The 26,907-nt window shown below is 39.0% G+C and overlaps 1 protein-coding gene across 8 annotated transcripts in view; it reads right to left on the bottom strand.

Annotated features, from left to right (window-relative positions):
- Positions 1–26,907, bottom strand: part of LOC117205919 (TWiK family of potassium channels protein 7-like) — a 290,132-nt gene that overhangs the window by 47,517 nt on the left and 215,708 nt on the right. For all 8 annotated transcript variants that reach the window (XM_033444771.1, XM_033444770.1, XM_033444768.1 and 5 more), the window contains 2 exons: positions 11,036–13,470; positions 9,752–10,037 (listed from right to left, as the gene is read on the bottom strand). In XM_033444771.1, coding sequence (XP_033300662.1) covers positions 9,752–10,037; positions 11,036–11,395 — 646 coding nt within the window. In that variant the 5' untranslated portion in view covers positions 11,396–13,470. The remainder of the gene's footprint in view (positions 1–9,751; positions 10,038–11,035; positions 13,471–26,907) is intronic.

Genomic DNA, 26,907 nt, shown 5'->3' on the forward strand with positions numbered 1-26,907 from the left:
CGTCGTATCAGTTCAATTATATTAATACGTACTACACTTTTTATTAACATATTTTTTACCATAATATTAGGTGGTCCGAAAAGTTTCTTTCGTTTTACAAGGAAATAATAGACGCAGAATATTTTTTGTTTTATATTAGTTTATCGAATTATATACGAACATAATAATAGAAATATAACGAAATGGATCAATTCAATAAAACAATAGATGAACAAGAATTTCTGTTTTATATCATCAGCCCATAAAACGAAAGAAACTTTTGGGACAACCTAATATCTACAAGTTGCTCTCTTCTGTAGTTCTCAGTTTATATTTCTTCCTATCGAAACTAACGAAATGTTACGTTCAAAAAAATAACAAAAGGGATCGCTCTGCCAGTAAAATTCGAGTAAATCGAGAACTTCGTAGGATCTATCGACAATAGCTTTTACTTCCATGAAAATATCAATCTTGCAGATAAACACGTGGTAGATCTTTGGGACTTTGTCATGCACGTGCCATTGACGAAAAGGATGAGATATTTGATCCTGAAAATTCCATTTCGAGAATCCTCGCCGATAAAGTGGACTAAGAATACGGAATAAGTGATATGCAACGAGTATCTTACGACGGGGATAAAAATCGAGTTTGATCCTCCGGATCTGTATACTTCGCCTCTTGGTCCTGGTCCAGCAGCACCGCTCAGACTATTTTCTGACTACGTAAGTCTAGACTATAAAGAGGTAATCGACGAAATATTCATACGGCTTTGTATCGACAAGTACAAACGGATGATTTCGATTTCAGAAACTTTTTACGTTATTAAATTATATATAATATGCATATTATACAGAACACTTTGAAATCTCATTATATCGTAACGAGCAAGGGATTATATCGATAAAAATTGAAAGGAATCTGTAAATGAATATAGAAGTTAAAAGTAATTTATTGACACAACTCTGCCTTTTCTCAGTGTTCCGCAAACATCTGTTTTATTTTGCAATAATTTTTACGCGACTTGTACAAATGGTTAGAAAAAGTATCGGCACACTACTGTATTTATTATATCCTTCGCAGACTAATTAATTAGGCCAAAGAATATTAAATTTCACGTAATTTCGTAGTTGTTTCTATACGATTACAAAAATTTGATGCTATGGAAATGAAATATAGAAAAATATGAAATATGAGAAATATGAAAATGAACGCTTCGTTGAAAAATAAGGTTGCATATCGATACCGTTTGTAGCCTCTGTTCGCTACCATAATCACTGGCAAGCAAAATCATACGAACGTGACACCAGCCACGAAAACATTTAGACTCGATCATCTTATAATTGAAGAAGGTATCGATATAACATGTTGCAAAAATTGCTACACGATTCTATGTAACATGATCTGATAAGCTTAGCATGGTTTCTAGAGGAGGGTCGACTGTAAAACAGTGCGAGAAGTAACAGCGTTAAGCGTATCTTGCAATCGCTAATTACGTGATATCGAAGTCTCTCAAAATTCGAAATTGAAATGGACAAAAGTTTGAAAGACGTGAATAGCACGAAACATAGCGAGTAAGATGGGAACGAAGACGTGTTTAAAGAACGAACCCGGTCTTCGTAGCCGTTTACAACGCCAGGGGCCTGTTTGCCTGACTATGCGCCTTTAATGGAATGTCAACTTCCCGCCGTCGAAATCTTTTTGTGAACCGAAAACTGGCTTTCCTTCGGGTCTCGAATAATTATGGAAAATTCTCAGTACCACGAGAAACGAAATGTTTCGCCCGGATGCATCGTGGGTGCGGCTCGTCTTGCGTACCGCGGATCGATAAAGTGTCTGAATGAGACCGTCACCGGAAATAGCACGATGAAACATTGTTTACGCTTGGCAATTGTTTCACAGGTTGATCGATCGTTGGAAACTCGAAGAGCAGGATAATTAGCGCTTTAAATGGCGCGTAAATATCGTGAGAGTAATTTTCAAAAGTAAACTTCTAATTTAGATAAATGCGTGTCGTAATTCGTATCGCGAGGTAAAGTACGAGCGACTTCGCTCATTGGAATACATTGTGTACCGCGTGAATTTCTCAGAATAAAAAATTATGAATAGTTTGCGTTATGTTTGTACGCGTAATACTTTTGATTTACCATCGTGTTCTATTAACTCGCCATGTGTCAACGAACAACGTAATCATTTTTTCAAATGCGTCTTATTTTTTCATTCGACTTCACCGTGATACTTTTTAGCGATTCGTAAGAAATTTACCGGATCCAAACTCGTTGCAGCGGTTCCTTCAGCCGGATGAAAAATCGGGTAATTGCAGAAGTTATGGCGAAAGTAACGTGGAAGCAACGGCATAATCATACGCGCTGTGAATCGTATCAAAACTTTATTTATTAAACAGACTTATAAGTTCTCGTTATGAGACTCGCTTTGTATCGTTTCATAGGCAGCCACTCGTCGTTGGGACACGGAAAACGATCGAGTTTTTCGAGTAGAGCAGCAACCAATTAAAAAGTTCGTTACTCTGAGCGAAGACGACACCGTGGCGGCCCCCGTCAACGAAAACTTTTCCCGGGAAAAGTAGGAGTTACTTTAGCGATGGCTGCCGGCTATGCGACAAATAACACCGACTATGTTCCCGCTCAACTGTTCTCGAGGACATAATTAATTGCTACACGCAAATACAAATTGCTCTGTTTCGTTTATTCCGTTTATCCTTCCCTTTATCAACCAGCTCATGCACTTAACGCAATTTTTCGCACGAACGACGCGTACCTTTTGCCAGAACATTTAGTTTATCGTACTTTCATAATGAAATCTTTAATTTCATAAGCGTTTTAAAAGTAGTTTATCTACGCGCTGACATTTTAAGAAGATTAAAATATGGTTGAAACTCGAGAAAAACTGCATGAAACGTACAGGGTGTCTCAGGTTCTTTGCACGAGGTAGTAATAGCATATTCTACGAGTAAAGATAAGAAAAAAAAAAAGGAAGAAAATAAATAAAGTCGTTTTAAGCGCAGGTTTGTCAAGTTTCTTGAATGCGGTCGTACGTATTACGCGAGTCCTAGCTCATCCAGAGAATGTACCGTGTCTATCTCCAACCTTTTTCATCGGCCATCAGGCGCCAGATTTCAACGTACTATCACCGAAAAGCACTCGATGCTGTTCTCGCGAACCTCGGTGAATAGCTTTTTTTGTCGAACTGATTTAATCATATCCGGCACAGCAGACAGGTTTATTGGTGTTAATAATACATACACGCTGGACATTACTTCCTACGTGTAAAGCTTGCAAGTTCACTTCTGGCACCTAGAAATATTAGCTACGTACATATCAAGACCGATATTTCCAAACCCCCCAAGTAAACAGAGTACGTGTTAAGTTATGAGCTTTTGAAATGGAAAAGGAAAATATTTATCGCGTCTCGGAATAGTTGTACGCAATGGGAATAAAGGTTTTTCACAATAAACGTAACGTGATTTCCCATTTTCAATTTCACGTTACCCATGACTTGGCACGCACGATACAAACTTGTTAACTCTATGGTGCACGTGTCAAGCCTGATAAGTTTATTACTCGTCTCTCCTCGGTTATTATTTTATCGGTCTTCGCGTGGAAAATAACCGTCAAAATGCAAAGATATATATTTTTTTATTAGTATTAACTGTTCAATACATTCGAGTAAAAGGGTGTAGTTAGAGCAATGCACATTTCGTATCATAAAACAAAACGACATAGGTCTCTCAGGCTCAACGTGTGTTCTATAAGATTAAATATGTTTTATCGACGTTATACTGTATCGAAATCTCGCAGGTAGCGACGCTCGTTTCGACCATTATACTTGCGCTCGAGCAGGTCGATGCAAAATTCCACGATGCCCACAGTAATTAACTGGAAGCTATTGAAAAAGTTAGAAGAGAAAGAGACAAACTACGGCCGGACACCATTGCTGACAAGAAGTTGAGTGGTTTCCGGTACAGGAAGGTGGCGGACATGAACGAAAGTAGAGCCGATAAGTTGGAGAATTCTGGAAACGAATTAATTTCCTGTGACGTTTCCTTTTTCAGTAAATTGTTCCTAGACTACTTCCGCTTGCTTCTCTGCGATTTGCAACCGTCATGACGAAGATAGACTGGAATTTAATTCTTAAATACTTTTCCTCTTGATGCTTATGTTTGTTCGCCATGTATATGTTTGAAAATGCATATTTAAATTTACGATCTCATAGGTGTCATAGATTTGCCTGAGGTCTGTAACGTAACGAGTATTTATAACTGTATTTATAACTCTACTCTTGGGGGGTCTGGAAATTCAAAGGCGAGATAACGTGTTTATAATTAATGTGATGACTATGCAGCATTTGGGTATAGATAATACAAACCTACGCTGCACCTTTACTCTAAGCGACCTAGTATATCGGCGCTACTTATTTATTTATTTATTTTATTGCTTCTAAATATTGCTGCCAAATGCGACTACTAAGTTGACTCTTTTCATTTGGAAAACAGGAAATAAAGATAGCGAAGTTAGGAGTTATACAAAAGATCGACAAAAGATTAAAAGATGATCTATAGCCAGAGAAAAGGATAAAAAGAAAGGAATAGGAGTTGAGAGCAGAAAGAGAAAAAAATTGAAGAGTCGTTTAAAGGAAGCTGAATGAGAAGGAAGGAAGAAAAAGAGAAAAGAGTAAATTAGAGGCAATGGAAATAAAAGAATTTACGAACTGATACAAAGGTGGTAGTCGGATGAAACGCTTGGCTAACATCAGAAAGTCATTAATGAATCTTTGACAATGTGAATCTTTAATGTTTTAAAACTGACTTCGAAGATCGGAAATTTTACATGTTTCCATTAATAACGTTTGTAGATAGTAGGTGTTAAAAATGGACACGTCGAAGCGACATTTATCAAACGTTTTTAAATGGAATAAGTTTTTAAATTTTTGTTCCGGCGATTTTGAACGCTGCGTATAGTCATTGAAATTTGTTTTATACGTGCCATGTTGGTTTACGGTATGTTGCAAATCCCGATCACGGTGGAAAAATTCGGTTTTGAAATATAAAGTCTGAAAAGGCTCGTAAACACGAATTGCGTGATTGCGAAACTAAAATTTGTTGGCGAAACAACTGGTAGACGTATTTGAAAAAAATGGTAGATATTTTTGAATTGGTCGTAGATCGGAATGAAACTGTTCTTCGTTGAAACAAACCTACGAAAACAAGCTGAGTTCGAATAGCAATGGATATCTGTAAAAGAGATGCTCGATTGAGAAATTGAATGGGAAAACAAGGCGATACGCGATAAATCGTGAAAATACGAAACTGAAACATTTATAAAAGATAAGAATTTATATTTTGCCATACCTGTATCCCATCTCCGCTTTAGATCAAAAGCTTCGATAAAAATTATTTGAACGATAAAGCGTTCTCTTTTGTTTCTGCATGATTTATGATCATCGATAATTTATTTCGCTTCATCCACCATATTGATCATTCCAAGTTTAATGTTCCACAAAACATCCTTTTTTTCTATTGCAATAGTGCAATGGTCTCGCAATTTATTGCAAGTATCCAGAATTGAATCAATTCTGTCTTCAACGATTTATTTATCATAATTAATTTAAAAAATGGATATCATATAATAAACGAAAGAAATAAATATCGCATATTATCTATATACGATTCCGAATTTCGGCCAAGTACATAGCTAATTGTACAAAAAAATCCTCTTCATTTGACCATCAAACCTATGCGTTAAATGAACAGCCATCCCAACAACGTAAAAAGGCTGAAAACAAAAAAAGAACGAGCACGTTTTCAATGACTCAATACCCAGCGACTACAAAAACGATAGTTCTCGCCGGGATTTCACGGCACAGAACCCATTCAGCTTCAATCACCTCTCGGTGCAACAAAAATCTACGCTTTTTAAAACGCGAATCATTCAGTGTGCAGGTTATACGTATTTTAAAGTCGACCGGACCCCGCCGCCCCGCCAATCTCTAAAGAACACCTTCCCTTCGCCAAATGGCATTCGAACGTTAATTCGATGCTAACGGACATCACGCTAACGATTAAACCAAACATGGTATAAATTTCATCAGGCTCGCACTACCGTTCGTAAACAACCATCGAATCGATACCGACACATATCGATGATGTTTCAACAACTGCGCGAGAAATATCGGAAGATATCGTAACTTTCGGATTACTGATATCAATTTTCAATACGAATGTTTTCCGAGCAATAGCAAACCGATACAAACATCGAGTCAATATGTATAGTTGATACTTCATGGAAGTATCGATATCTCTGTTTATTACCTAACAAAATTATCGATACTTTATGTATTGGTTTGATGCTTTACAACAGCGATTTCCAAATTTTTTCATCCCACGACACGCGTAATTTCCGTGGTAGACCAAAAGGTATATCATATTTGGTTCAAGATGACACATTCACGCCGGATAGCTATTATTATTATTGTTTGACAATCCGAGGGGAAAAGAGGTCAGTGCTCTTAACTAAATAGTCAGATATTACATGTTTGAAAAATATTTGAGCCCCGATTGAAAATCATGGCTTGATAAAATCGCAAATACTCGAATTTGATATTTCAGGACGCTGATATTGATATGTGTCAGATATTGCCTCGAAAGTATGGATACTACAAAAACCTTTTCAATTGATTGACACTTCTGAACAGTAGCATATGATGCTGCACCGATAAAAGTTTTAATTACATCGCGTATTATCGAATTTTCGTCGTGAAAGAAATCGCCAATACATTAAAAAAAAAAAAAAAAAAGAAGAAAAGAAGAAAATGAGAGACATATGGCTACAGGAAGAATAATTTGATAAGCTGTTCCGTATCCTACCTGATTATTGCTGCGCGTACGGTTCACTCATTTCGCGACTCTTTTATTTACTTTTCCCTCTTGTTCCTCCTGCTCCCTCTCTTTCTCTCCCCTTTTTTGCAATATCCACAAAACTCATAGACTTCCAATCTGTTTCAGTAATAACCAGAGTAAACGATCGGACGTGACGTCACTCGGTTCGAACGCCGGCAAGTCGAACGATTTGGAATTGTCGGTTTGCGTATATGTATGCCGAGTATTCTGACATGTAAAGCGGACAACAGTAGTCCAGTCCACGGCACGGCCATTACACGTTAATGTTGGACTTTGTTTGCCTTGAAAATTGATGCTCGCTATACCGGCCTCTGGTTCACCCTTTCGACCTCGTAACCACCGACTCTTGTTGCTTCTATCCTATTTTTTTCTCCTGCCTCCATCCCCGTATCCCTTCGCCGCATGTCTGTCGCGTTTTCCGCGCGCGAAACCGATACGTTTTATCAGGAATCGTTCGAATGTAAAATTCTCTGTCGTTTCATTTTGTATTTACGAGAGAGCGTGTTACCTTCAAACAGAGATATCATCCGCGAAATCTCGATGCTCGCTGTTTCGATTGATGCCAAGACCGATCTGACGCGTCGAAATTTTTTCGCCCTTATGTTTTAATGTAGCTTCCGATTGCAAATTATACTTCATTTTTAACGGAATGCGCGCAACGTTCCGTACACCGTGGCTACGTTATTTCCGAATTTTGTGGACTCGTGAATCTCGCTTACGTTCGTTCGGAGCGTGTCAAGAATTAACTTACATAAATACGGGGACTTATATTGGCTTGGCAACTAAGTGACTGCCAACCCTAATATCGCCTAATGACAAAATCCGCAATCACTTAGTTGCCAACCTAATATTTCCAGATAAAAGATTTAACACGTTGATTATCATATCGTGATGTTTTTTTTTTTAGGATAATCAAAATAGGATAAGTTTCACGGACTAAACAATTTTCAATGCGACGAATGACTTAGATAACATTGTCGGTGTAATGTTTGGCTAAAATTAGACGTTTCACGGTGTAGGAATCTATTGTTACAACAAAATATATAAAATTGGCGTGGCAGTCAATGTCTTTATCTATTAGGGATCAAGAAATACGTAATACGCGAGATCATAATACTATACATATTTCAACTTCTTTAACCTCCTAACCTACGATTTACGTTCGAGAATTTTGGGCCGAAAATGTAAACAAGCTATTATACAGGGTGGTTGGTAACTGGTGGTACAAGCGGAAAGGGGGTGATTCTACGCGAAAAAAGAAGTCGAAAATATAGAATCATCCCCTTTCCGCTTGTACCAGCAGTTACCAACCACCCTGTATATTATATTTGGCCCGATCATCGTACTGCGGGCTATGCCCGTAATATTTACGTTTGGTCCGATTATCTACTACAGGCTATGCCCGTAATATATACGCTCGGCACGATCATCGTACCACGGGCTATGCCCGTAGTTGTAGGTTAAGGGGTTAAATCTCGTGCAATTGAACAATCTAGACAGAAGAAACAGTGGCAAAAAATACTATTTGCAAAGGGATCCCTTTTCACAGCCATTAGGTTAGAGAAACAGATCTGAATAACGTAAATCGATCGGAGAAAAATTACGAACGAAACGTTGCGTCAACAAATCTTTGGCCCTTAATGTGTCAAGCGACGATACGCAGAAATTGTGCAATGTAAGATACTTCGTCATTTGCGAATTTTGGAATCGCGATGTTGCCTTTGCATCTTGGATTTGCAACTCTCGCTGCTCGATCAATGTTCTGATTTTTATCTCGCGCAGTACTTTGACCTGATGTAATTTCGCTTAGCTACCGTCAGACTCGAAACGTTTTATAGGTGAACAGTAAAAGATTTTACAACAGAGCCGTGCGATAAGGAATCGGCTTGCGTTTAAATTTGCTTTGTCAGATTTATAGCGTACCGTATCTTCGTACTCTGCTAATTTAAATCTGCGCCGTGGTAGACGAATAACTGGAATCTTTCATAAAATTTAGCCATACCAGAGACTAGAGATCGATGATAAGTTACCAAAGCGACTTTACGACCGCATAGATAAAGTCAAAAGCGAGTAACTGCATACGTTATTGCACGATATATTTTCTCAGTTGTCGAACAGGTATTTGGTCTTTGTTACGCGCAAAACTCTAGACATATACGGGATTGGTCGTCGATCAGACGTATCGATCGTTACTATGAAAAATCGATGACTGGAAGTCGAAAATTGTAGTAACACGTTTTTGATTTAACGCGTGGTATAAGTCTTCAAAGTAGAGAAATTCTTCGTGATAGCTAGGAAAGTACCATGTGTCCTACTTATGTATCTACGACGCAAATGTATTTATGTATAATGAATTGTTAATGCATGAGATTACATTCTATTAAGTTGTCCGAAAAGTTTCTTTTGTTTTATAAGATGATAATAGACGAACAACAATTTCTTGTATTATTTTGTTGAATTAGATATGATCCATTTCGTTATATTTCTATTATCATGTTCATGCATAATTCAATAAATTAATATAAAACAAAAAATATTGTCCGTCTATTATTTCCTTATAAAACGAAAGAAACTTTTCGGGCAACCTAAAACATGAAAATTACAAACCAAGAAAAATGATTTTTCGAGAATGAGAAATCTCTGGCAAAATTATCCTGAAATACTCATAGAGGATTAAAATCTAGTTGGCCAATGTTCTACTTGTGTCATACTTGATCTCATCGTTCTAGCTATTGTATCAATGTAATATAAATACACATATAGAATCGACGCAACAAATATTAATATCGTATGTCACGTATTCTGGATAAAAATCAAAGCGTACTTATAACGTCGTATAATTCTACTTGAAACACTTACCGATCGTCGTCAGCACCGTGAGAGAATATAAAAAGGCTTTGGCGAAGTTCCACTCGTATTCCGGTATCCGTCTTTCTGTCACGGTATCACTAGTGGAACTTCCGACATATGTTCCGGCGTTCTGGGTCGCCATCATGTCTTCGGTGATCCTCTTCACCAGTTGATCCTGAAAACGTGCGATTTCCTGGGCAGCCAGCCTCGTCCAGTTCTCACGGTAAAGAATATTCAAACTCTCCGTAATTATCCATATGTTTTCCACCGTCTTCGCTCGTGCTTCGTGATTAACCTTAATAGCAAAAGAAAAGAAAAAATATCCTCGTTAAAATAATACAAATACGATTTGGCGAAAATATGTTTCAAGTACGTACGCGCTTACGCAACGTTGCAGATTTAAGGAAAGGAACAATCGCGTGGAAGAAAAATTTTCATTGGAATTTATCAGCGTCGAAGAATAACAGCGCATGATAGATATGGATAAAACGAAGAGAAACTGGAAATATCTTTTCCACCCAGAAGACTCTACGGAACGAGTATCACTTTAAAGAAGGAAGAAACTAGTTGGCGACGACCAATCGATAAAACTTCGTTGAAACGGAGCACCAACGCTAGAACGCACCGATAATTCGATTGATTCAGGTTCACTGAGGTCATCTCAGGTAGGAAAACGGGATTCTGATCAAAGATGCAACGATAAGTCGAAATTCGTTACCGTTTCGCTTAAGCGATAATTGGGGAAAAAATCAAATACCGTCATGCTTATTTGAAGCAGCGCGTCATCACCGATACTACACGCGAGCAACGTTAATGCAATGGCATTGATTCAAACGCGGATATGGTTCTTTTCAAAAGAAAGATCAATTGCTAATTGGATGATTTTTCGGTAAAGTCTTTTCGATTTTATCTTTACCGTTAACCACTCGATTTATTGCCTGTGTATTTTTCAGTAAAAAATATTTTGTACAAAATAGGTGGATGGGCAAAAATTCCGATATCATGAAAAAATTTCTCTGAAATCTATAGAATGGAAAGCAACAAAATGGTTTGAAACGGTCGTAATAGCAAGTAATATAAGATTTATTTCGCTTTAATTTATGAAACATAGCTCGAGAGAAAGAGCGTTCGTTCGTAACAGCGTGAATCGTTACGTGGCAAGTGACAAATATTCAAGCCATGTGAACCGTAAAAATGCAACAATGAAAGGCAAAATGAAAAAAAAAAGAAAAAAGCGGGAGGAAAAAAAGGGAAGAAAAACCGCCGGGTGGAAATCAATAGTTGTGCACTCACTTGCTTTAGCCAAGCGGTGGTATTCCGTCTGGTAGGCTGATTCTCTGCTATTGTGGTAGCAAGTGTCCTTTGTTGTATCCCGGCATCGGTACCGCCCTCGATGGCAAGGAAGATGAAGCTACCCAGTAAAGTGTAAGCCACGAGGAGGGCACATATTCCAAGGTTTATAATACAACCTTTGAGAAAGGAGTGCTGGCTGGCCTTGTCCGGCACTCCGCCGAAGCAAAGGCACCTCACTTGTCTCGACGGATGTGTTTTCGAGCGGTCCGATGTGGACCTCTTCAAGGACGATGTATTGCCATTGTTCGCGGGCTTGAAGCCCTCGTAAGCTCTGTAATGTCTCGCGCTGTCCTTCTCCATTCTATTTTTTCCCTTCCTACCGGATCACCCAATTCTGTCCTCTGACTATCATTTGTCGAACTGTACCTTAGCACGGCCTGTCGTTCGCATTTGTCAGCTCAGGTCGCTGATAGAGGGAACCGATGGCGAGGAAGAGAAATAGGGAGATAAGAACGGCCTTCTAATCTTCTTCGAAATCCCTCGAGCTGACCTCGCGTGAGAGTCGTAACGTCACTCCTCCACGGTAAGAGTAAAACGATCGTCTCTCCTTTCTTATATTTGTGTTCGATACCAACTAGAGATCATCCGGTAGGTTGTCGGGCCGATTTTTTCTCCTAAAAATACGAACGACTCGGTGGGCATACTCGAGTCGGGCAATTTACTTGGAGGCGATCGAGTCGTTGACATTGATCGTGGATAGCTTTCTCGACGATTTTCTGCGCGATCGTCTGCGCGATCTCCGCGAATCCATTCCTTTTAACGGTATCGCGTAAATAAAAGTCGTCGAAGTGTCGGATTCTTCGTTGCGAACGAGTCGCGGTTCGAAACACTCCATTGGGCACGCGGTACGGCAGAACGCTGTGAACGACTCGCGCTGAAATGTTTATGACAGAAACGTTTAAACCAGGCTCGAAAGTTGCTACTTTCGAAATAAAAGGACAGTCGTGACGGGATGACGGGATACTCCGATTACGGTCACCGCCAATTTTTATTATCCTCTTAGAAAATGGTCGTTCGACGGAAGCAGATCACGAAGGGATTTCGTAGGATCCGAGGGAACGTTCGATCGTATGCGAACCGGGCACTCCCGTCATTTTTCTAGAGGACGGCTGTCCTGACTGGAACGCGGCCCGGAATTCTATGGACAAAATCGATGTTTGAGATATTTTCTGGGATATTAGTTCTACCTCGGGATGAGGCTCTCTATCGAGAACGAAATCGAAAGGCTCGATCCTCGTTTTCGGGGATATTGCCCTCTTAAGGTACGCATACGTTTAAGAGATATTTATGGGTGCCGGTGCAATAACGTCGAACTCGATCTTATTAAAGAATCCGCCGACGTTATGCAACGCATAATTCTGCTTTACGAGCCTTAAGAGCGTTGTTCAATTTCAACATCTTGCCATCGGTTAGGCGATGTTTTACCGTGCTTGCCTGCAATTTGCGATTATCCTTTGCGACCAATTTTTCCTTCGGTGGTCCCTCCTGTCTTTGATACGTCGTTAAACAATTTCAATTTTGAAACTCTCTCGTTCGAGTCTCGTGGAGAAGAGGCGATGTTCGTACAGTATCGAGTTGTCTCTCGACGACGCGCGTACCAATCGATTAAATCCGATCCGGTGTCACGAACGGAAACCACGACACTGTGACACACGTAGGAGCACTTCCCCTACACGACGACGACGACGACGACGACGACGGCGACGCCTTTTTCTCTGTTAGCGGTAAAATGGAAACTTAAATAACGGCGTAGAGTGAATTCCAAGAGTGTCTGCATGAGTCACTTAAACTTTTCTTCGTACCGGTTGAATGTAAAGCTATCAGTTCCTGCTTTTCCCATTCTCTCTCTTCTCTCGCTCTCTCGTTTCTCGCTCTTCTTCGCTCTCGTCCGCGAAGAAAAGATGGAAAAGAGGAAACGTAGCTGCAAGTAGAGCCGCGAGATGCAGACGGAAACGCAACCGGCAAGCAAGTGGATGACAACTTCAAGGCTTCATTCTGACAAACAAGATCTCCGGAATAAGTATTCTCGATGCATTTCGCGACTGCGTGGTCCTGCGTTTCGCACGAATCTTTCACGATGCGCGTCGTTATAGTTTATCATCCTCGTTGCATTTATTTATTTCTTGCTTCCTCCTTTTTCCTTCTAGTCTCGTTCGTCCGGTCGTAGCTCGTCGATTTAACGCATCGTCGGCTCACGTGCAGGAGCAAAACTCACCGCGAAAAGCCGCTTAACTCGGTCACACTCGATCCGCTAATTTGCTCGTGTCCTGTACGCCGTGCCATCCTCGTGTATTCATTCCAGAGCCTGGCGAATAAATCAGCGGACCGCGACGCGCGAACCTGGCGACGTTTTCCTCTCGCACGATCGAGGTAATCTGCAAACAAAAGCAAGAAGGTTGAATTCGTTGAATGGATTTTATACTTGCTTTTCTTTGTTCTGCAGCAGAGTGCTGTTAAAACGCTTAATGTTTCAATATACGAGTCGTCTACATCTATGTTGACCGACCCCATAAATTAAAACGCATAGAAGAATGAGAATCGAAAATATTATTTTTTAATTCTTCCTTAGAATTTACGATTATTCGTGTTATCTCGTTGAATAAATTTATAAAAATAACCATGAATAATAATTCCGTATCTGGATAATGCGAAAATGGATAAACCCTATAATAAGCGTAGTTGATCAGTTTGGCTTCTAAGAGGCTTTTATCGAGAAACGAAACTAAATGATAAAATTACAAATCAATAAATACATTAAATATATTTCCGTTTGGATTACGTTTCCTTTCAATAGCGTATATTTTCGTCGTAGAAAGAGACGCGCGTACGCAACTATCAGCGATAAAGCCGTGATTCTGTCGATTATTAATATCACGATTTTATTATTCGCCTTTATTCAAAATGTTGTTGCTGCGATCCTCGCTGCGATCGTCGAAGAATTTCGATAGCTCTGTGTTACGACGATATTAAAAATACCACGGAAGCGTTCCTAGATTTCAACAGTGACGCCAGAACCGTCGCTATACATTTCTGTATAAGGTACAAAATCTTCCGTGGAATCTTCGAATTTAAATATCACTGAACATCGAGTCGCTCACAGATCCTGAATCACGCGTGGATATCAAGAACTCCAAGGGCTTTAAACCGGTTGATCTTGCGATGCATTTATGGATGTCGAAGCCTGGAGAAATCGCGCTATACCCGTCACGGTTTCCGTTTAAGACGAATCGACTTTTCCTCTCCCTTGATTCACCATGCCGGCCGTACTTCCCTCCATTTTTATCTGGCAACCTTCCTACGCTTTCTTTTGTACGATCTCGCGAGTTCTGTATTAGTGGATTTGAGGATGATCATCGATTATGGTCCCTCCGCTGGAAGGTTCTCCGGTAACCGAAGGAGGCACACGAGGCAACAGAAATTCCAAAGAACTCCTCCACGATTTCCCAAAGGGCCTGCCTCGATAATTCAACGTCCGGCGTCCACCTCGAATTCAACTGTCTTCTCCGGTATATCGAACCCATTGTGGCTAGTGTTGGATCTCTGATTCTTCCCGAAATGTGATACGGCCGGTACAGCCGTCAAAAAAGAAAAAAAAAAAGATACAGTCTATGAAGTTACGTTGCACCGATCTTTAGCAGTTTCCCTTTATCTACTACCTTCGTTTTTATCTAATTGGAGGAAGTACGAAGCTGATTTGTCAGACATTACATTCCGTTGGAAAACGATGAAAAATTATTCGTCATTTTCGCGATAAAAATCACTGGTAATCTCGTTGATATTAATCTCGATACAATCTCTTGAATTAATCTCTATCGAGAAGCGATGGAACGAACTTAACGAATCGATGAGCGAACGCCACTTGAAATCAGGAATAACAGCTTTGGGAAATTAATGCAGATTATTGGAAAACCAATTTCAAAGACAAATTTTATAAACCTAATAAGAGGCGAATGCTAAAAATTATGTATTTCTCTAAAATATATATTACAGGATGTATCGGAATGCTTAGTAAATATCAGGTAAAATTTAGTACTGCTATTTAGTATACAGATACAGTCTATTCATAGATACGGTCAAATATAAAAATCTAAGTTCGCAACAAAAAAAAAGGTTAAAAAGTAATTTTACCTCGTAAGCAAATAGATCGACGACGAGTAAAAAGATTCTTCGACTTTTCGATTTTCCTATCGCGATCGTTTAAGGGAGAGATTCGAGCTAGTTAGCAGTAGTAATGTTATTCCCTCGATTCCTCTGTGCTTTCGACGCGCGTGAGCCGAACCTTTCAAAATTCGATACCAGCGATAAAACCTGTTTCGCTGGTTTTCTTCTGAAAACCTCGGTTTTTGAAAATCCCGATACCCGTAGAGAAAGGTTTCCAAGGATTTAGCGTTCGCCAGGCTTCTTTTCTACTCGGCACCTGGAAACCAATGTAGTTCACAACCGAGCATTCGCAGACACGCGCAGCCGTATTTGAACAGGAAAATTGGCCGCATCCAGTTACCGATTCGCGTTCCGAGCAAACAAACGACCACAAACACATCGAAACCCGATCCCGCAAACATAAAAGAAGAGACAATGAATTTGAACTCGTCGGATACTAACTCGATGCTAATTTATAGTCTGTCCTGATCGATGTTCTCGATCTTGCTTTTTACAGGCGGAGAAACGGTCTGCCTTGAGAACAAACTATCGAAGCAGACTCGCGATCGTAAATCGGCCCCCGCGACGGCGCTTCCATGGATCCTCACCTTTTCCACTTCCGTTCCGATTTCCAACCCGTTCCACACCTATTCTCTCGCTTTTCTCTTCGTTTTCTGCCTTTACAGCCCGTTTACGAACATCCTTGTGTATCCTCGTAAACGAGCGATAGTTTCTTGCCCTTTTCCTTCCTCCTTCCTTTATTGCGAACGATCGAAGACGACTCGTTCCAATTTTATGGTTTATCGCGGCTCAGGACCTAGTCGAACCACGGCCAAACGATTCAGGGTTATTTACATTGATTTATGGGATTCGTAACACCTTTTACAAAGCTTTAACCCCTGAACGTGCAATTTTTGTCGACCAAATCGGTGCACGATTTTTATTTCGCCAGAGTTATTTCTCGGCTATATAATAATTACGTCGTGGACATTTGTGCGAATACATATTTTTCTCAATATAATCGAGAAACTACAACTTCGATAAAAGAATTATTTTGTCCGTTAAACGTTATAAAGGTTACTGTACTTTGAATATATATTTTTGCATATTACGTGCATTCTATGGATTTTTACATCTACAAATTTTTCACAAGCGAGTAAAACTCCGCAATTCGACTAATGATATCTACATCATTTCGTCGTTCTAACGATGCACCTTGCGTTCTTCGCACAGTTAGGTGCAAAATACGACGTGGAACGTTGTTCACATGGAAATAATATAATACATTTCTCGACGTTAACATCTATTTTTATCAAAGCACGTACTTATCAATTTTTTGTAACTTCGTTCGATATTCATCTTGCTGGCGAAATTTCTAAATTCCTCGCCCTTGTTCTTAGATCTCCGGATGTTCTTTCAGACAACTTACGTAACAAGGATAGCTATCCTTGGCATTCGCTTCGACATTTTGTTAACACTGCCTCTCTCTCGTACGCAAAGCGATCCCAGCATACTTTCCTAACTTCCTAAATTGGAGCGCACCTCCGAACACCTCCGCTTCCTTCGCCAACAGTCGAGTATTCGTCTTTCGACGCGACGAATGCCACGACGTACCGACCTTAAAATTGCACGTCGGCTGCGTTTTACCTCCGAGAGCTTCCACCATCGGAGATTGCGCCGCAGCTGGCTCGTACATTAGCATTTATAACCAATTTCCAGCGAGAATCGGGAGATAACTGGCTCAGAGTGTCGAGTGCACCGACCGACCAGTTCATCGTTGAGAATCATGGCCGTGTGACTTTATGGGGGTTGGCGTCGTTCGCGGAAACGGAAAGGGAACCGGCGGTGACCGCGCGTGCAAAAGAAAAACGAAAGGTGGAAAGAAAGGTGAAAGGCACGGAAAGGGGAAGACGGCATAGCTGGTAGACGATAGAAGGGAAGCAAGAAGGGTGAAATGCAATTTCTCCGTTCGGCGCTTCTACGCTGGCGGGAGAACCACCTGTGCTCGTCTCAGCGACTTTTAAATTCGTACCATTGTCGGTTCTATTTGCTGAAAAATGTTTATTCAATTCCGTTTACCGTCACTGCAAGATATTTACCCGGTCGCTTTTGCTCGAATAGCCGCGTCGCACCACTACAAGCAATGGGAATTGGATGAGGCTGAGATGCGAGGTGGATGCTGGTGGCTTCGGGGGTGGTGAACACAGATAGAGGATGACAGAGAGCCGAGAGAGAAAGAGAGGTAATTTCTCGCTAAGCAAAGTGGAGCAAATTTTCTAGCAAATAGAGCAACGCCAGGTAAGTGTCAAAATAACTTTGGTTTATGAGCACGCGATACGACTTTTTAAACCCCTATCTGCTGACTATACGGAATTCGATATCCGGCTGGCTGCCAGTCTTCCCTCTATCTATTTTTATTGTGATAAACTTACGACAGCATCGTATCCGAAATATCATTCTCTACCGATAGGAGAGAATAGGAAAATTTCTTTTGATTAAATTTAAAAACGACTGAGAATATTTTATTAAACGTGGAAAGATTCGAAGGAAAGAATTGTTAATTTTAATAAAATATCGCGTGCTAAAAAAATAAACCAATTAAAGAATGAATAAATTTCTCGGTTATCTGGACTCGTGTGAAATAAACATTTATGCGAATCAATAAATTATAGATGTGATAAATTCGTAGTAGCCTTCGATGTTCCGCTTCCATACGATAAAACGAAAATGGAGTAATATTAGCTTTTGTCTCGATTTCCCTTCAAATTTGTACGATTTCGTACAGCGACCAACGAAATCACAGTCGGCGATGGAAAATTTATGGCAGTGGCAATACAGGCATTCGAAAATTTCATTAAGCTGGCACCGTCATGATATTCAAACTAGTCGGGATCAATGGAAAATAGGGTATACACATGGTGATACAACGTGGCCCGTTTTGAATTTAAAGCACTTATTGTGTTTCATAAGATTTTCTCCGAATTATTTCCATATTTCCTGCTTCAACGCTTTTGTTAAACCGTTTTTCGTCGATGACGTTAATACGATTGTTCCGAATCTAATCATTAAAAATCTATTAAAATACGCTGTCGACCATAATTACGGTGCCCGTTGATGGTACAAATTGAATGTTTTCTACTACTTTTATTTTTTACTTATTTTAGTATTTTACGGTTTTGTTCGCATCATATCTGCTCTTGATGTAAAATACCAAAAAAAAAAAAAAAGTAAAATTCATTGAAATTTTCCAGCAAATGTAACGTAGTAGCTGTTTTAATATTTAAGATTATTTAAGGTTTTAATAAATAAGGCGTTTAGAAACTAGATAATGTGCGCTTGTGATAAGAAAATGAAAAAGAGTTTCAAACAAAGCGGCCGATTTTTCAATTGTTATCGACGATGCTTGCAGCTGTGACAATCTGAAAGACTACGACCTTTAATCAAGATTCTCGAACTAATTAGGGACGCGTCGCGTCGTCGCCTGTTCATTGGCAATTGCCGTGTTATAATCTTGCTCGTAGAGCTAACGACATCAGCACGTGAGCTACAGTCCTTGAATGTAGATGCATGATGCTGAGGTGTCGTTAATTACGGGAATTCTACAATTCAAATTAGCGACATACAGCCTGCCTTTCGACGAGGCGCATTATGCATCCGCCCAGAGAAAAAGAACAGATTATCTAAAAAGCGAAAATGATAAATCCCTTTAAACAAAATGAAATTAAGTTAAAATAAATTAAAGTTAAATCAATTGAATGTAATGTAAAAATATCTACTAACAATCGTTAAGAACACATCGATAAAAACTTCAACAAAAGAGCAGAATATCTAAACCGTGAAAGAAAGAAATATTTTTAAACAAAAGTAAACTACCGATCAAATGTAATTTAAATTCCTACGAATATTGATAAAGAACGCTTCGACGAATGCTTCGGCGAAAGAACAGATTATCTAAAAAATGTAAAGAATTAATTTCTCTGAATAAAATTAAATTACCGATTAAACGTAATACAAATTCCTGATAGTAATAATTACAAAGAACATTCCGACTTCGATAAGAACGCTTCGCTAAGAGAACAATTAAGAGAAAGAACAGATCTCTTTAAGCAGAATTAAATTACTGGTTAAAACGTAAATTTAAAAAATATTAAATAAATTTCTACGAATGATTGTTAAGAACGCTCCAACAGGAACGGAATTTTGGGTCGATCAAGAGTCGTCGGATGCACCCAGTTCGATTGATAAACCAAGCCCAAACGAGTCGTTACTCGAAGTACTTGCATTTGTAACCTTTTTACGAAAGTCCATTCGGTTAACCTCAGAGGCATTCGAACAAGAACTGAACGTGATGAAACATCGTTAGACGTCGACTGGGAAAGGAACGACAAAAAACTATCGCACTTGGACAAATAACGACGATACATTCCTCGCAGCTGTTTGCCAAACTTTATCACCATCGTTTCGGTGCACACGAGCGCATCGATATTTCCGCACGTACACCGTACCGTGCATTTACACGTGTGCGAAAGCCATAAGCAGGTGGAACAACCTCGAGAAAAAGTGTCGCAACTTGCAGACAATTTCTGTTGTTTCACGTAGCCGTTCCTCTGTTTTCAAGCTTCTAAACGGCGGACACAACCGCGTATGAAATAAAAGGAGACAGAGACAGTTGGGTTATTCGGAAGAACCGAGAACCACGAACAATGTAGCGTTAGGTAAGTGGTATTGATCCATTATTGTGTTCGCGACCACGGATCTTCGTGCTCTCGGCCAGGACACGGTTTTCTGTGAATTTCGAAGCGAGGTTTCAGGCCAACTTCAACTACAATGCGAAGTGGAATACTTGCGTTATACTTGGCGGAATATTTGCAAGCGTGTAGGTAATAGATACTCGACGAAAATATCCTCGAATATGACAAAAATAAATCGAGATACGGAAATATGGTTTTCAGGCACGAGAAACTTGTTCAAGCAAATGATTTTATATAAAATATTGTAGACGTATTTTATTTTCTTCTTTAAAATCGGAGGAAAACGAGACGATTCAGGAGGAAAGTGCGTTACGCGTTGAATCTTTATATAAACGCGTGCGTAATAATTCCAGGTTACGAGAACGATAATTTGCATTCCGTTACGTGAAAATTGATATTTACGTTCGCGGTAATCCAGATTTCTTGCCCTATTCGTAATCTCTCGGATAAAATAACAGGACCTACGTGGATGTCGAAAACACAAAATAAGGGGGCAATAGAGTAAGAATTATTATGTTTCTTAGTTTTTATTCGTCATTACGATGTGCAAAAAAAGTCTGGAGGTAAAATGAATTCGGAGATTGCAGAAGAAAATAAATCCTTTAAAAATTTGTCGAAAGAACAAAAGATGGGATGCTCTTCGGTTAAAATGAAAAGGACAATGACGCGACATTCAGGAAACGGCATAAAGAAAAGCAGAAAAGAGCAAAGATAATAGAAGCGGAGATAACAGCATGGCACACAAGATGGTTGCGGAGCGTGAAAAAAAAAAAAAAATAATCTACGACTTATGACATTCTTTCAAAATGGTGTGCTTGCTTTCTCGTACACAACCTGGTGAATATGGGCACAACGAACCGATGTGTAACGCTACAAAATGGAACAAGGTTGAAATTTGTGTTCCGAGATGAAATTCCCTTCTGTACGTAACCAACGATACTTGCGAAGGCGTATCCGTTCGGGAGAGTCCTTTCTCGATTTAGCTTGTTAGAGAATGCGGTTACGCGATGGCATCAGACGAGAGCGTATGCTCGTATTTTCCAAAATTAGCGATGCAAGGAAGCTTACTTCGTCCTGAAAACTCGTTCCAATTTTTTCCGGATTCCTGTCTGGTTAAGATTCTCGTCAGCTCTCGACGAACAGACGTACCTATGTACAATTCCGTTCAAACTGATAAATATCGATTTGTATTGAATTTATGAAATAAATTGGAATTTATGAGGAATTTATGTGGAATTTATGAAATTCTTTGGAATGTTGTAAAAATGTACAACTTTTTTCAACGAAATATTGTTCCTTGCCTCTGTAGTAATATATTTCCTTTCTTTTTTTGCATCTATAATATCTACAGTCCAATACCATAATATTAATAAACAAATACTAAATTGATAGGATAAAATGCAAAATAGAAGATAATAAACGAAAGAGGACGATTGATTTTGTGAACGCGAAAACGTGATTGTTTATCAGTACAAAATATTGATTAAAAATGATTGCATGGCTGTGTCTCGCGCAATGGTTTGACGTCTGAATATTTGCGGTAAATTTTCTAACTTGAATATTTTGTAAAACGAAGTTAATCGTATTGCGTGAGATTCTTTTATACCGCATCGAAAAAGGAAGGTAATTTGCCTCATTTTCAAGAATCGCGATACGTATGTGAAGCTTATGAAAAGAAGTTGTACATGGTATAGATTAGAGGGGCAGCGTAAATGTAAACCGGCGCGTGTGTGTAGTACCAGACTAATTAGAAGTTAATTGCCGGTATAAATGTTATACTATTTACCATCGGCGCGCTACATTACACACGGATGTTACGTTGTAGCATGTAAACGTGATATTATTGGCCGACCGCTCGTCGATGTCACATTAATGCGCGCTGGATCTTGTCAAGCGACAGTGACTATCGCTATTAGTTCTATTACAAAGAGTTGCCAAACCACGTCAGTTTATCGTGTGCGTTACCTCTATTCGTATCGACACATAATCGGTAACTGAATTTTGTTGATAAACGTTTCAGCAGATTATTTGAGTACTCGACAGTCTACAGTCGAAACCACTTAACACGTGGCTGATTTCATAATGTATAGCGACATTCTAAAGGCTACTGATCCGAAGGTATTAATGTATTTGGATTATAATTCTATTTCCCGCTTAATTCCATATGAATAGAAATAATTCTATCAATTTTTCACCAAAAATATCATGATTTTCTATTGCCCCTTTGTATTCAGAAACTTTTCTATCTTTGATTTGAAAAGATAATATTGCACGTACCATCGTGAATAAACTGCGGATTTTTATGTATTTATAGAAGATTTGAAATATGAAGACAGATAATACGAAGACATATATAGGGTATCCAAAATAATATTGATTAGTGGTTAAACTGTTTGGTTAATGTTAAGTTTCTAAAAGTTTACTTGCGCTATAAAGTATAATAGAATTGTAGTTTATCATAGTTATCGGTGTGATAGACCAAGTTAATATGTTTAGATTCAGTATAAATAGGTATCTACAGGTCAACAGAAGATGATTGATTCGTATTCTAATCGTTGCTAGAGAGCGAATATACAGGGTGGTTGGTAACTGGTGGTACAAGCGGAAAGGGGGTGATTCTACGCGAGAAAAGAAGTCGGAAATATAGAATAAAATTTTTTTTTAATTTCTTTTTCTTTCTTTTTTTAAATTTTTCCATCGAGACAACGATCTACAGTGAGATCCGTTATAACGAGACGTGATAAAGTGCACGCGTACCGAGCGAAAATTCAAAGTCGATTTTCTCGAAAACAAAGCCTCGAACGAAAAATTTTTATTCTATATTTTCGACTTCTTTTTTCGCGTAGAATCACCGCTTGTACCACCAGTTACCAACCACCCTGTATAATATAGCAATCAATTACCAGGTATAAAGTAGGAATAGTGGAAAAAATAGACAAAAAAAGCTGAATCCCGTGTAATTCGCAAGGAAAATAGTCATGTTGAAGTAACTACTTCAAGAAAAACTCTACATCTTTATTTATGTATTAATCCGTGACCTGGAGACTGCTATTACGCAGAAATATTCTAAATAAGAAAAGGTGCATATTATTGTACCCTTGAATATACATTATGTTTTGGATTGCAAGGTCTAGGAAGGAAAGAACTAATAAACAGATTTCTATTTATGTTCCCTGTAGTCTCTAGCCAAAGCTATGAGCTTAACTTTTTTGGTAATGTCCTTTTGCTATAAATATATGAACGTGCTCCCTATCATTTCATTGTCTAGTAACACTAAGAAAGTAAGGATCTGAATCAGCATATAACTTATACATTATACTTATACTTATATGTTTAATTATTTCAATATACTTTTCTATTACAAATTCATCCACTCGTTCTTCAATCAGACAACCTCAACAAGTCAAAACACCGAAGATATTATCTACCTATAAAATATCCAAAGTATAGCGCTTCCTGTAATGGTCGATAGATAAAACATCTTCTAATTGGGTTCCATTTTCCTAATTACTATATTCACAAAAATATGAATTTGCACGGAAATGCGCAGCCTTGTTACGAATCTGGTGAAACTTCCAAGATTAGGACGCTATCGAGTTTCCTAACTCCGCAATTTCGATAACGAAAACGACCGGAGATATTAAACAAGATTGGAATCCGATCATTCGATCTGCATCGTTGTAACGAACAACAACAAAAGAGGGAACGCGTTCCGTGGCAGGTTTTTCCATTTAAGTGGTATTTCCCGTTTATGGGGCGGGCAAATCGGCCCGGTAATTTCTGATGTAAACGCAACGCGGCGTTTACTATAAACGGGGAGAGAGTGTTATTGGACGGCGGGAGTCTCGGTCGGTGGCCACAATTGGTCGAATCCCGGCCGCTCGCGAAGAGTCGGCAATTCGGTTCAGTTTATTAGCAGGCTATGCTCAATTATCGTCGGTATGACAATAATTTGCTCTCGTTTGCAGAGGACCCCTGGCCGTGCAAACCTGCCGAATCAGCCGGTGGAATTAACCGAATGAATTCGAATTGTCCGGCACGTGGATCGATTCGTCGTCTCTCAGAGCTCCGTTGCTCATATTATTCTAGATGCAACGTCGAAATTGACCTACGTCCATGCGTTCGCTTGTGTCGCTGCAGGCCTCCTTCATTAGCGGAAGTAAGCCGAATTACGTGCTCCGGATTGCGTTTGAAGCCGCGCGCCACCAGGTCCAGGCTCGTTACGACGCCACCACCGAGAAATTCGTTAATTCGGCATTACAAAACGGAAATTAATTAGATTTTCCTATATAACGGGAGAATCGCTGCGCGGTAACACAGACGCTCGGGAAACGCTGACGATAGACCCGGCTGAATCGGATTCTGTTTATAGCTGGCGCTGTTGTTAACGCCGATTCAAGCCGCAGTTTGAATAACGCCATTAAGTATATCGAATATTCTAATTGCACTCCTATTAGAATTGTACACGTACGGATTAGAGTCGTGGTTAAACAAGGAGCACGGTCAAAAAGAAGGAAACATGGTACGAATCGTGGAAATCTATTGGAAATCCTATTCAGACTCGTGATTAAATAAGAAAGCTTGTTATTTTCACGAAATATAAAACGTGAGAATCACATCGACCCCGTTTTAGTTTCAATAATAAATATTATACCGATGAACTATTTAGACCGCGGATTTTTATTCGTTCGTGAAAAATGTAAAATCACAAAAATGTATGTTTTTTATGTATAAACATAAAAAATATTTAATGCGAAGTATTTTCTAGAACGTATAAAATCCACGTAATGTGTAAAAACATAAAAAAAAAAAAAAATATTCAGAGTTAGGTAGGTGCTTGTTATTGATATTTAATGGGCGAGATAAATGTTTACGTAGACCAAGTTTTCTTTGTTATGTTAATACAAGCACGAACTTGCATAAAAATCCCCGATGTAATAATAATAACTATCGTACCAATGAACTATTTATACAGGCTGTTTCAGCTGTTCGAATTTCATCGAAATGATCTGTCATACTAGTCGACTAAATATCGAATGAGAAAAATGCTGTTATTGAAGAATATACGAAGAATCGAATCTCAATGAAATTATTCTAAATCGGAGATTTCATATTCCACGATTATAGAGTATGTATTACAACATCGGAACATTGATTTCGTTCTCGGAAACGATGTTCCAAAGATGTCGTTCAAGCTGCGATATCCGTAATCGTAGATAATGACGTATTTTACCCCTCGCAATTCGAAGCGTACGATTCGCGATTTTCTTCGCTCTTAACGTCTATACGATAGGTGGGAACGATTTCGAAATATCTCGAAACTTTATCGAAGCTTTTCTGTTCACTCGAAGCGCGAAAAGCGCTGTACGAGACACTTGAACGATTTCACCCGCTGTGAAACTTTCATTTTGTCGTTCCACCGACGGAAAGTACCGCAAAAGCAGAGAAAAAAACCGAATTGGCGAAAGAAGAGGGAACAGGAAAGTTTCATCGAAGGAACAGAGAAGCAGAGAAATTACCAGCGAATGGCGAATTGTTTTTAGAACAATCCTTAAAACGGCTTGTTAAAACGGTAATTCTTATTTAACAATTTTTTTTATTTGTACATATTTATTATTTTGGCTTTTCTTTTCTATCGCAGTAATATCGCCGAGATCATAATCGGGAAAGAAATGAATTTGTACCTATTAATATCGTTCTCCATTGCTTGTTGAGATAAAATGCGATGAAAGAAAGCTCATTATTACTTACTCAACGATATTATACTCTTATACTTTAATGTCAACGAGACGAATGTCGAGGAAAATGTAATTTCAATTCACTCGCTTAAGAAAGAGATTGACTTTTCATTATAGGCAACTGGCCAATTGTAAAATCATAATTCTACCCTTTCTCTTAACAAGCCCCGTTCTACTTCGAAAGGAATTATACACAAATATTACAATTTTACATAGAAATACTTTCTAAGATGTGTCCAGAGGATTAAGAGATTTCATTCCTTTCAACGCTTTTCGCTGCGACAAATAACGCCGAGGAACAATAAACCATCAGATTCGTGTAAAAATAGAAACGTAAACGTGCGCACATAAATTCGGTGAAAATCCTAGCTACGTTCCGAGCAAGGTTCCTTACGAAGTAGAAATTTTATCCAGAGAACCAACATTTCAAATATCCTTCCTATCGTTTTTCTTTCCATCGAGCGTTTCACGTTCGAGAAAATCAATGGACGCGTCTTCTATAATTTCGAAAATAAAGAAACCCGACGATCTCGCAGGGAAGAGAGGCAACTTCTACCAAACTAGTGACGTGAATTTCTTCTTATTCAAGGTATTTGAACATAATCCTACCCGGTGGATCGATTCTCTCCGTCGTCCGTAGAAAAAGCGTTTGATCAGGAATTCAGAGGACGCGATGAAGTTTTCACGGAATAACCAGATAGAGATGTATATTTACTGATATTCGACGAAAAATTTATAGAAACGAGCGTCCCTGTTGCCTGTAAAACTTCGTTTTCAACTTTTCCCACGTATCGTCAGCTACTTGGCCTGTTATTGCGATTTCAAACGATTCCGCGTGTTCGGAGTTACAAAAATATTTATTGCATTACCGCGTAAACCGAGTCAACAGCCGTGAAACCAGGACCGTGCATCGACGTGAACGTGTAGGTGGTGAACTGGCGTGTTAAAGCCAGCTCAGCTACTGAATTAATATTTCCTGACACACATATATCTTCCAAACCACTTTTGCAGAATATTTTATAACGTTAAACTTGCCACACATGGATCATAACAGTCAGAATTTAATCGATGATGTTTCATTAGATTCGCATATTGACTGTCATGGTTATCATCGGTAGCCTAAATTTATTATTACTAAATTTTCTGCAGCGATCAAAGTGAGATAAACTTCATGAACCTGGTA

This window comes from Bombus bifarius, unplaced genomic scaffold (genome assembly GCF_011952205.1).
Source record: "Bombus bifarius isolate JDL3187 unplaced genomic scaffold, Bbif_JDL3187 scf7180000007996, whole genome shotgun sequence".
Taxonomy (NCBI): Eukaryota; Metazoa; Arthropoda; class Insecta; order Hymenoptera; family Apidae; genus Bombus; species Bombus bifarius.